General features: G+C 38.5%; 1 protein-coding gene across 1 annotated transcript; it reads left to right on the forward strand.

The window, feature by feature from the left end:
- Nucleotides 1–3,635: 3,635 nt before the first annotated feature.
- On the forward strand, nt 3,636–5,534 carry LOC133987191 (galactose-specific lectin nattectin-like). The gene is made up of 5 exons (XM_062426477.1): nt 3,636–3,642; nt 4,603–4,697; nt 4,849–4,983; nt 5,161–5,272; nt 5,452–5,534. The coding sequence occupies exons 1-5, from the start codon at nt 3,636–3,638 to the stop codon at nt 5,532–5,534; spliced, it is 432 nt and encodes a 143-aa protein (XP_062282461.1).
- Nucleotides 5,535–13,170: the final 7,636 nt, after the last annotated feature.

Raw genomic sequence — 13,170 nt, forward strand, 5'->3', positions numbered from 1 at the left:
CCTTTATTACGCACATTCATATTTAGTTTTGTCCCACTAACTTTCTATTAATAAAAATGACTTGGATGTAAAAGTAGAAACATGGATTTCATGATTAATAGACCACATAAATAAAAAAAAACATAAAACATTAAATCTAAGCAGGGTGAAATGACACTGAAAAAGTTAAAAGAAAAACTAAACATTATCAACTTCATACATACCATTGTTGAAAATGAAAAAATCCATAAATAACTACTTTTCCCCAACATGGCCAGGATTATTTTTTATCAATTGCACTCTTGCCTTGATGATAACATCTGGTCTCAGAATATGAGAAAACGGGTCCTACTCTGGATGGCATTACTATGGCCTCCAGCACCACTGTAAGGAACCTAGGACTAATATTTGATCAGGATTTGTCCTTTAATTCCCACAAAAAACAAATTTCAAGGACTGCCTTTTTTCATCAGCGTAATATTACAAAAATCAGACACATCCTATCTCAAAATAATGCTGAAAAACTAGTCCATGCATTTGTTACTTCTAGGCTTGATTATTGTAATTCATTATTATCAGGCTGTCCTAATAAGTCTCTAAAGACTCTCCAGCTGGTCCAGAATGCAGCTGCACGCGTTCTGACAAAAACTAGAAAGAGAGATCATATTACTCCCATTTTGGCTTCAAAGCTCTTAATGATCAGGCTCCATCATATCTTAAAGAGCTTATAGTACCTTATGTACCTTCAAAAATACTGCGCTCCCAGCATGCAGGCCTACTTGTGGTTCCTAATATCTCCAAAAGTAGAATGGGAGGCAGAGCCTTCAGTTATCAGGCTCCTCTCCTATGGAACCATCTCCCAGATTCGGTCCGGGGGGCAGACACCCTCTCTACGTTTAAGAGTAGGCTTAAAACTTTCCTTTTTGATAAAGCTTATAGTTAGGGCCGGCCAGGCTTGTCCTGGACCAGCTCCTAGTTTATGCTGCTATAGGCTTAGACTGCCGGGGGATTCCCATGATGCACTAAGCTCCTCTCTCCTCCTCTTTCTCTCTTTCTATCCGTCCATCTATATCCATTAACATTCATGTACTACTAATGCATTCAATAACCTAAACTTCTTCCCCGGAATTGTCTGCGCTTTCTCGTCTCACAAGTAATCTGGGCCTGTAGACGTCCGGATGACAGATTCCAGTCCCGGACCTACTAGCTTCAATGTGCTTCTTTCTGCTATCATTCCTCTCTCTCCTCTCTACCCGAAACGGTTGAGGCAGATGCTGGCCCACTTTGAGCCTGGTTCTGCCTGAGGTTTCTTCCTGTTAAAAGGGAGTTTTTTTCTTACCACTGTGGGCCAAGTGCTTGCTCATGTGGGAATGTTGGGTGTCGTTAAAATTAAACCCGAAGAGTATTGTTTAGACCTGCTCTATGTGTAAAGTGACTTGAGATGACTTTGTTGTGATTTGGCGCTATACAAATAAAGATTGATTGATTGATTGATTGATTGATTGATTGATTTTTGTTTCTGTTTGCCAGTGTTTTTATTTTATTTTTTATTATTCTAAATATGAAAAGGTAATCAAACAATTTTTACATTTCTGCTCAGCCCTTTTCGAGCAGGAAAATAAAAAACAGCTCGTATTTCAATTTAATCTTTTGTATTTTAACACAATTTTTAGTTTGTAAAGTAAATATATTACATATTGCACCTTTATACTTTAAAGGATCTGTCAACATCCTTTTGCCATAAGTAGGGCCTAAACCCTAGGGAAACATCACGCAGCAGCAGCATCTGTGTGGATTTGGATTAACGGATTTGTTCTTTGGTTGTATTAACATTGTTTAATGAACAGTCTAATCTTTACTCAAGATCTGCAGATGACAAAGCAGCTAGAGAACATATATAAAGACTGTGCAAGACTTTCTAAGACATTCTACTACCTGCTGTTGTAAGAACAACCTCAACTAATCTTCACAACAAGGTAAGGGTTTCATTTTCTGCATTTACAGCATCAGTTTTACAGAAGATTCTCAATCTACTCGTCATTATATTTTGTATTTGATAGATATTTTTGTGTATTTCTGATTTCTGATCTTAACCCAGATGGCATCCAGTCTTTACATCATTGTGCTCCTCTGTCTGACCAGTGGAATGGGGGCTGAAGCGAGTGTAAGTAATATTTCTTATAGCAAGATAGTTTTTTTTATTTTTAATACATTAGTTACAGCTTCTAACATTAACCTTTCATACCATGACAGTTCTACAAAACAAATAATTTTTTTGAGTCTTGCAGATTTCTGCACAGTGCGGAAAAGCTTATTTGGGTAAAATTATTATTATTAATCAATTTGACACTCAACTATGAATAAAAATCTATGCTGTGTGGGTATCTAACATGGATTCTGTCTGTCAAAGCAGTCAAAGCAAAGAGGGAAATCAGACTGCTGAAGCATTATTTTAACTTAACTAAACTTAAGAATTAATTATTGCATGAAACAAGTACTGGATTTTTGTACCCATCACTTACATTGAAAATCTCACAGACAATCTTACAGACAAGTGAAAAGATTACAGTGAAAAATAATCCTTTCAATGTGCATTTCAGTTCTTCCAAGTTTAATAAATCTCTAATAATGTGTTCTTCATATTCACAGGCAAAATGTACAAAACCAGGTTGGTACTTCTTTTTCTTTCGAGTTAAGATTTAAAAGATGCCCGTTGGACAGCTGTTAAAAAAACAGACTTTTCTGGGGGACAAGATTCATAGGCTTGTTTCTCAATTAATTTTCATAAGCTGCAGGCATGGAGAACTACCTCCTTCTTAGTCAGTGTAACTAAGTACACTTACTTAAAGCTGCATTCTGTAGTTATGAGAAAAAAGTGGACTTGAAAAGTGTCCAGAAAATTTGAATGAGTACAGCCTCCAGGTCCCTCCTTCTTCCTCTATGCTGCGCTGCAGTCCTACCTTCTAAGCCCCTCCCCACAGAGTAACCTGCCGTGCACGCTGCACGCACATGAAGGCTTGTCCCCACAGTAAATCCGGTCATACACTGTGCGATTTCGGAGCCACATTTTTTAAATAGCAGTTCATACAGTACAAGTATATCGCTAGTATATTGCTCGCGATCAGGCAGGGAGTTCCGGTCCTCTGAAATGAGGCCAACGTGGAAGTAACTTACAACTGCATTCTATCAAAAGGCCACCAGGGGGCGACCGTTTTGGTGTCAAAAGGACTTCCGTCTATATACAAGTGTATAATTCACCAACTTCTCACTTGATTTCTAACCTCAGTAAACGTTTTCAAAATGTGTTTATTATCTCAATCGCTAGTTTAAAGCCTTTTTCAATGCAGTATGATGTTCATTTGTGAAATGTTGGCCTCCCTGATTTTATATTTGACGATAAAGCAGGATATGCATTAGGGGGTGGCTACGTCGTGATTGACAGGTTGATTGGTTCACAGGTTCAGGAGGTCGCTTCATGCCCCTCCTCATGCCCATATAAGTAAAATCTGTGTTTTTATTTTTCCCGGCATGCACCGGAAATTTTCAGGATGGCGCTGCCCAGATTTGAAACTATTGGCTTCCGAGCAGCAGTCCACAAACCAATGGGTGACGTCACGGATGTTACATCCATTTCTTATATACAGTCTATGCTCACGATGCCAGGTCTGGGTTCACGATTTATGTGCTCACAATGCACAGTCCAATGGTCTGCTGTGACTTCACTTCTCACACTATATGAGTGAAATAAACACGTAGGATCCCCCGAGCCTAGAACTGTGTGACTATTTCAAAGAAGAGGAAGAGAAAAAGAAGTTATCAAAGTTGGTAGTCATGTTGTCCAAGGAGAGACGCGCTGCTTTGGCCAGAAGCGCTGTCCTGTGCGCCGAGACGTCCAATACGTTTAGCCACCGCTGCTACCACAATTTCTGAAATGCCAAGTTTTGACTGTGACCCTCATAAAAGTAATATTTTACAATACTTCATTATACAAACTAATGAAATTCATTAAAGTAAGTCATTTGGTGATTTGGTGAGGCAAAAACACAAGAGACAACACAAGAGATACGGCCGAGCGTTACCACGTAAGAAGCAGAACCATCTGGCAGAGACCGGAAGGTTGAACCCGGTTTTTATTCATTAGCTGATGAATGTAATGTGGATCAGGTGTGCCAAGACTCCACCACTGTGCCCCGCCTCTGCTAATGGAACACAAAGACACACAGGGGAGGAGCACAAGGGGATGAGACAGGGAAGACAGACAGGAAACACAAGGAAACTCAGGGGGTCACAGCCGTGGCGATGACATTTTGAGTATTTCCATTTGATTCTACTTTATATTTTCAACTCCACTGCATTTCAGAGTTGTTCATTGTTTAAGATGAAACCAGTGGTTTCCAACCTTTTTGTTTTTTTGATGTTTTACAAAAAGCATTGTGTTGTTGGGGTCACATTTCAGATGTCTACTAGTTGTTAACAGCTCTCCCAAACAGTGATTTTTCCATCTCAACTTCTCAGAATTTCTTAAAAATGGATTGATTCTGTACTAAAATGTATTTCTTATCCAGGACAAATTAATATTTAGATCATATTTATTCATCTTCTAACATCACAGTTGTGTTGTAGGGCATTGTTGTGAGAAGTGCCCCGCTGGTTGGACTGAGTTTGACTCTCGCTGCTTCATGTTTCACTTTGCTGCGATGGACTGGTCTGATGCTGAGGTACAACAATAATACAGTGGCATTGTATTTATGTATTTATATATTCTCTAAAAATGTTTTTTCAAGAATTATTCAGACAAAGAATCCCAAGTTGTTACATATAACAATAATTCATATTTTCATTGCCCCTCACATTGTGTCCCCTCCTTAGAAAACTTGCATTGAACTCGGTGGGAATCTGGCTTCAATCCAAACAGCGGAGGATTACAATGCCCTCAGAGAGATGGTTAATAGAGCAACAGGCACAGACAGACACACTTGGCTTGGAGGCTATGATGCAGTTAAGGTGAGTGATTTACCAATAAATAAGATCTCTATATTTTGTACATGAATTTTGTTGTTGTCTAAAATAGTTGGACTGCTAAATCCATGTATGTCACATGGATTTTCTGGAGTGCTCAAAATTTTGACAAATTACATTTGAAATTCACTGGTACACAAATTATCATTGCTTTTTTTTCAGGAGGGTGCGTGGAAGTGGAGTGATGGCTCAAAGTTTGAATTCAGTGGCTGGTTCAAAGGGGAGCCAAACAATGCTCGAGGACTAGAACACTGTATGGAGATGAACTATAACGGTAAAATAAATCCTTGTCTGTTGTCCTCTTAATGAAATCTGCTCATAATAAGCATTGCAATTTATTATTTATTCATCACATAATTTGAGACAGTCCAGAAAAAGGAGAATGTCAAACAGGACTGTAGCCTCTGAAGTGTTTGTCTGATGCTTTTTTCCTCTTTGATCCTCTTCTTATAGGACGGGACTACGTCAACGACATGAAGTGTAATGAGAGGAGATCTTTCATTTGTGCCAAGGACACAATATCTGAGCCACAATAAAGATGTGATGAAGATGATTTCACACCTTCAGTGATGATTTATAGGGATGTCAGGCCTCGATGACATCAGTACCTGAAAGCCAATAATGGTCCTACTTCTGTTTTTTGATCAATAAACAGATGCATCTTCCTCAAATAAAATAAAATGAAATAAAAATTATTTTCAATAATACTGCACCTAACCACAATGCTTCTTCTTTATTCTTTATTCCATGCCCCACAAGGATAATGAGCATGGGGGGGGGATTTAATTCCTTATAGATATTTTGGTTTGCAACTTTAGATAACTTGTAACATCTTTGCTAAGAGCGAATATACTAAAGCGCTTGTTAATAGTATTGAGCAACCAACCATCAATTTGCTTTAATTTAACTGACCCGCCTGCCTGTGCAGCCACATGGTTTATGTTGGAAATGTCTTGTTGAATAAGACAATATCCCGTGAATAATAATACCGTTAATAATTCAATTTTTGGCAAATTTACAACCGGTAAAATATGAATTTTCTATGATTGCTGAGGCGTTGACATGATACTTTTAGGAGGCACAGAGCACGGATGTTGAATCAATAAGATACTGGATAATAATAATTTATAGCCTAAGACTGTTAAACATTCTGCACTGTTTGGCTTTTTTCAAATTCTGGTTGATTTTGAGATGTCACAGATGACATGAATTGAACAGAAATTGACCTCTATATATATTCTTTATCCGGATACAATATCCATCTGTTCTGATAAGCCTCGTGTTTTTTTTTTACCAGCCTAAATAGTCCATATCCTATTGTAATATGAATAGTCTACCGAGTCTTTTACAACAGGGCATCATTTACCTTTTTATGAACTTTCCTGCTTGTGTTTTTCAGATGTGAAAGCACATGCTTTTGAAACGCTTCCACCCTTTCAGCTCTCTGGAAGACAACATTAATCCAGCCTCCACTTTGACCAAACTCACCAGACTCCCGAGAAAGAAGAAGAAAAAGAACTCCCCCTAGTGGCACCTCCAGCAGCTGGGTGTAGCTGCAATGGTGAAGAAGGCATATCAGCTGTGTGCTTGGCCAGCAGGTGATAGTTGAGACTCGATGTACTTCTGTGGTAAACCAGTTCACATCGACAATAAATGAAAATAACTTTGGTCTTGTGAATAGAACATCCGGCAGGGCTTTGAAGCTGAATTTGCCGTTCAGGATCAGGTTTAGGATTCATATCTGCTTGTCATTCAAAACATTACTGCTGCATCACTTCCTTATCTCCCAAACTACGAGCCAGGACAAGGGTCAAACACAACATGCGCGCATTAATTGTGCGGTAAAAACTTTTGCAGTTAAAATGAATTTGCGTTAACAAGTTATTATTGACAGCCGTAGTATTCTTGTATTTCAACTCATACCACTGACAAAACATCTTATTTCTCTATTTGCCTGTACTATTGATTTGTACCAAATTCACAATCGTGCTTTGTTAACTTGATGTTGATGTGCATCCAGGGAAAATTCAAGAAAACATTTTTAAAGAAAGAAATATGTTCTGTGCACTTGTGACAACCATTCCCACAGTGGAGCTGGTAGTCACACACTATAGGGTTTGCTTGAGTGGGGCTTGGCAGGTGAGGATGGTGGGAGAGGCTGATGGAGCGAAATACATGATAGGATACCAGAACCATGTGTTAGTATACCAGATGCACAGGTATACTAGGATGTTTCCTTAGAAGCAACAAGGTGGAGGTCAACAGCACCCTCACCCAGTATAACAATATTAGAACACGGCCGTCTGGGCGACCCTCATCCCCATGGTAATAACTTACTCTGAGAGTCACACTAGATTTTTGAAGACTCTTAATGAGTCGGGTTGTTTGGGAATGCAGCCCAAAGCGGGTGGTAAACTCAATCTAAGGCTAAATACCGGCACCCATAGTGGACCCATAGTCAGGAAGTACCTTAAGGGAAAGTTGAAATGAACTTTGAAGAGAGAGTTCAAGAGGGCGTGAAATCATTGAGAGGTAAACAGGTAGGGTACACGCAGTCCGCCTGGGGGTGTGAATACTGAACACACCTCCCCTTCGAAGCATGTAATCTCTCTAGAGCCAGTGTTAACCTTTTGGTCAGTGCAAGATGCTCTGTGGAAGAAGACCCACTCCCCACAAAGGGCTCATTGTAATGTGATGAAAACACGATTCTTATTTTCATGCGATTATACACTAATTTAAACATACTTGTGAATATTACATTCCATTTCTGCCAAGTCCATTCTACTACATGCCACTAAATTCTGCACACTGTACCTTTAAAGTATGTGTGTCAGTGAACAAGCAACATCTCAACAGAGCTCTAGAATCTTAGAGACATAGATGTGTAATTCATTTGGTGAGGCAAAAACAAGGCCAAATAAAAAGAAAATGGACTGTCTTTGGGAAATATTGAGCAAAGTATGATGTAAGGGTGGAACTTTGGTGACATTTACAGGAGATCATAATTTCAAAGCTGCGACGGGGTCAGGACTTGTAATCACACTCAGCTGATATTTGTTTCTGATATTAGTTTTGTGTCTTGAATTTTGGGTGTTGGGGATTAAGGGAGTTACCACTGTAAATATTCAACTTGGGTGTGGGAGCAGTCATTGTCCTATCACCAGTCACATATACCTTTATTACGCATATTCATATTAAGTTTTGTCCCACTAACTTTCTATTAATAAAAAAAGACTTTTATGATTTTTTATGCTTATTAGACCACATAAATAAGAGGCATTTGAAAAAACAAACAACAAATACTGTAAATTACAGTAGACACTGTAAATAAAGGTATAAAGTACATTAAAAAAAGATGTTATCCATTCTCTTTTTCAAAAAAAAACTCTTCTATTCCTCAATAACAACATTTCATTAAAAATTATAAAATCCTTTTATGCACTGTGATGACAACATCCAGTCTCAGAATATGAGAAAACTGGTCTTTTTTTGTTTCTGTTTGCAGTGAAAAATATGAAAAGAAAATCAAACCATTTCTTTAAGTCCAGGAAAATAAAAACAGCTCGTATTTCAATTTAATCTTTTGTATTTTAAAACAAAAATCAAATAACTACTACTTTTTTTTCCTGAAAAGAAAACTGAATGACCAAAAGACATACAGGCCGAGTGTCCTCTCATGTTTTGCTTTGTACTGCAGACAGTAAAAACCCTAAAGCAACAGGTCCAGCTCTTTCTCAGCCCCCAAGAATATGGTAAACAAAAGGGACAATTTCCCTATTATTAGGCATGCTGTAATATGAGTTGAACAATATTTTCTATATTTAAGTCATGCACATTAATAATAAATTCAAGTCTCCATTAAAATGATAACACCATCTGAGTTCACAAATTCATACATAGTCCATTCACAAACTATGAAAAGCAGTATAAAGGCAGGTTACACCTTTAAAATGATATGAGAATTTTGTAGAGAATGATCATACAACTACAGTACGAACAATTCAACTTAGCTTTAAAGGTTCTGTCAACATCCTTTTCCATAAGTCAACCCATGGGCAATATCATTCAGTAGCATCTGTGTAATCGTTTTTAATTGTGTTGTATTAATATTGTTTAATGAACAGTCTAACCTTTACTCAAGGCTGTGGCAATATGATAGATCTGCAGATGACAACTTGTCTTAACCAAAGCAGCTAGAGAACGTATATAAAGACTGTGCAAGACTTTCCAAGACATTCTACTACCTGCTGTTGTAAGTGCAACCTCAACTAATCATCAGCAAGGTAAGGGTTTCATTTTCTGCATTTACAGCATCAGTTTTACAGAAGATTCTCAATCTACTCGTCATTATATTTTGTATTTGATAGATATATTTTTGTGTATTTTTGATTTCTGATCTTAACCCAGATGGCATCCAGTCTTTACATCATTGTGCTCCTCTGTCTGACCAGTGGACTGGGGGCTGAAGCAAGTGTAAGTAATATTTCTTATAGCAAGATAGTTTTTATTTTTAATACATTAGTTACAGCTTCTAACATTAACCGTTCATAATATGACAGTTCTACAAAATAATTTAAAAAAAATCTAAATTTGCTAGTCTTGGGGTGGGTACTTAGAAATTTTAAGTGCTAGTAAAGCATAAGGATGAATACCCACTAAACACAGTACAGAAAAGCTTATTTGGGTACAATTATTATTATTAATCAATTTGACACTCAACTATGAATAAAAAACTATGCTTTGTGGGTATCTAACATGGATTCTGTCTGTCAAAGCAGTCAAAGCAAAGAGGGAAGTCAAACTGCTGAAGCCTCATTTTAACTTAACTAAACAGACAAGTGAAAAGATTACAGTGAAAAATAATCCTTAACAGTACATGTGCATTTCAGTTCTTCCAAGTTTAGTCAATCTTTAATAATGTGTTCTTTATATTCACAGGCAAAAATGTACAAAACCAGGTTGGTACTTCTTTTTCTTTCGAGTTAAGATTTAAAAGATGCCTGTTGGACAGCAGCTCATAAAACAGACTTTTCTGGGGGACACAATTTATAGGCTTGTTTCTCAATTAATTTTCACAAGCTGCAGGCATGGAGAACTACTTCCTTCTTAGTCAGTGGTAGAGAGTAACTAAGTACACTTACTTAAGGACTGTAATTAAGTACAATTTTGAGTTAGACTACTTGCATTTTGAGTATTTCCATTTGATTCTACTTTATATTTCCACTCCACTGCATTTCAGAGGGAAATATTGTACTTTGTACTCAACCACATTTATTTGACAGCTTTAGTGACTTTTCACACAAAGATTTGACACAATGGATAATATTTCAAGCTTTTAAAATACAACACATTGTTTAAGATGAAACCAGTGGTTTCCAACCTTTTTGGTTTTTTGATGTTTTACAAAAAGCATTGTGTTGTTGGGGTCACATTTCAGATGTCTAATAATTGTTAACAGCTCTACCAAACAGTGATTTTTCCACCTCAACTTCTCACATGGTTTTATTTAAATACATGTTCAAATGATCCAATATTTCTATTTCTATTTATAGAACAAGACACAACAATCGAGGATGAACAGTTCTTGATGTTCATTCTGAATTTTAAAAAATAGATTGATACTGTTCTAATAATGTATTTCTTATCTACTGCAGGACAAATTAATATTTAGATCATATTTATTCATCTTCTAACATCACAGTTGTGTTATAGGACATTGTTGTGAGAAGTGCCCCGCTGGTTGGACTGAGTTTGACTCTCGCTGCTTCATGTTTCACTTTGCTGCGATGGACTGGTCTGATGCTGAGGTACAACAATAATACAGTGGCATTGTATTTATGTATTTATATATTCTCTAAAAATGTTTTTTCAAGAATTATTCAGACAAAGAATCCCAAGTTGTTACATATAACAATAATTCATATTTTCATTGCCCCTCACTTTGTGTCCCCTCTATAGTGACTCAAAACAGAAAACGGAGTCACTGAGAGGCTAAGTGAGGGAGCATTGCACTGCTGACTCGCTACATAAACAACAGAGCCATTTCCGTGTTTTCCGACTGAGTGCGTATTTATTTCCAACGTCAAACAAACAGACAAACAAGGCAAGGCACGGCAAGATGTTCAGGTACTCAGTTTGTAGTTAGATTAAGCGGTCAACAAAAAATACGCTCTCCCTGCTCACCCCCTCTCCATGCCGCCGCCGCGGTAAACAGGTGAATATATGCCCATTCATTCAATCACTCAATCACTGCTCCATGACCACACCCCCCCCGTGACGTGCATGAAAGGTGCAAAACTGACAGCTGAGGCCAAACACAAACACAAACCCGACTATCCCAGCATATGGCACCAACAACCCAGCCCCTAATTATTATTACTGCAATAATTACATATAACAAATAAACAAGACACATGAAATAACGAAATCCACCATTGCCCTTGTTTATAGTCCATCGGTATAGTTCATCAATGCGCTCTTCTCCCTGAAAGAAAAGTCAAGTTTAGTCAAGTCCAAAAGTTCAAACACACAACTTCATGGAGTAATCTTAACCATGTTGTGCTGTCGGTCAATAAAGTCAGTCTAACTGTCCCAGCAGAAACGTCCTCCCAGAACCAAGAAGTCAGACTTCCGCCTCCTGCAGAAGACAGACTTTGGTTATGGGCCTTTCCAAGGAGCTGGTCTTGGTCTTGATCAGCAACCGACGCACAAATCCTCTTCTGTCTGGAAAGGTCTGGATGACCCTTCCCATGACCCACGAGTTCCGCGGTGCTGTTTCATCCACGATAAGCACGACGTCTCCTACCACAAAGTTGCGCTTGATACCAGTCCACTTCTGCCGTTCCTGCAACTGTGGTAAATATTCCTTAGTCCATCGCTTCCAGAATAGATTGGACATATACTGGACCTGCTTCCAGCGTCGATGAGCGTAGATGTCATTTCTTTGAAATTCCCCTGGTGGCAAGGAAGGGAAGGTTTTTAACAGCAAAAGATGATTAGGTGTTAAAGCTTCGAGATCATTAGGGTCGGTTGAAGCCTTGGTGATTGGCCGACCGTTAATGATGGCTTCCACCTCACAGAGGACAGTGTGCAGTCCCTCCTCATCAAGATTTTGCACCTTAAAGATGGAATTGAAGACCTTCCGCACGGATCTGATCAACCTTTCCCAGACGCCACCATGGTGTGATCCAGCTGGAGGGTATTTACTTTTCATAGTTCATCACTGGGTCTCTGTTTCTACTTTCTGACTATTACACAGCACAGCATTTACCTCCATGAACCAAGACACTGGTCCACTACTCAGCTACCAAATCAAAGCTTACTTATGGTCCTCAATCATTACAGTCAGGTTAGCAGGCTTACATGGCCTCTGAAAAACAGAAATATTGGCACTCGGAAAGTCAATCAGAGGAGTTTCCAACCCAAAATTGACAATTGCTATCTAAAAATGACCCATGTCAAACAATCACTAATCAAGGAGCTGTAGCATTAGGGTTTTCCTCTAGTGCTGCATATCCATGGTAGCTTGATCTGTCTTTGTTATGAGGTCAGATGTTTGTGTTTTTATTTTAGTTCATAGTGAAAGTGAATGTTTTGTGAGGGGAAAGTAACTCCCTTCCTCTTGGTCCAGATTTCTTTGCAAACATAACTGAATGTGTGACAGGGACAGTGTGTGTGTGTGTGTGTGTGTGTGTGTGTGTGTGTGTGTGTGTGTGTGTGTGTGTGTGTGTGTGTGTGTGTGTGTGTATTTTTAGTCTTAAGTGAAGAGCTTACGTTTCCCTGTTTTAATTACTGGAGCCTCATTGACTGTATCCTGTGTTTGTACCTGTGTTCCTGTGTGCGTGTGTGCGTGTGTGCGTGTGTGTGTGTGTGTGTGTGTGTGTGTGTGTGTGTCTGTGTATGTGTTTTTCACTTCACAGACTCATTTGTGTACCTCAAAAGGCCAATCTCTCTCTCTCTCTCCTTCTCTCTCTCTCTCTCTCTCTCTCTCTCTCTCTCTCTCTCTCTCTCTCTCTCTCTCACACACACACACACACACACACACACACACACACACACACACACACACACACACACACACACATTCAATTTAATACTTTGTAATTGCTGAAAAACCTCTTGTTTTGTATCCTTGTCATCAGTAGAAGTACAAAAAACATCAAGAATTAATAC

This window comes from Scomber scombrus, chromosome 10 (genome assembly GCF_963691925.1).
Source record: "Scomber scombrus chromosome 10, fScoSco1.1, whole genome shotgun sequence".
NCBI classification, from domain to species: Eukaryota; Metazoa; Chordata; class Actinopteri; order Scombriformes; family Scombridae; genus Scomber; species Scomber scombrus.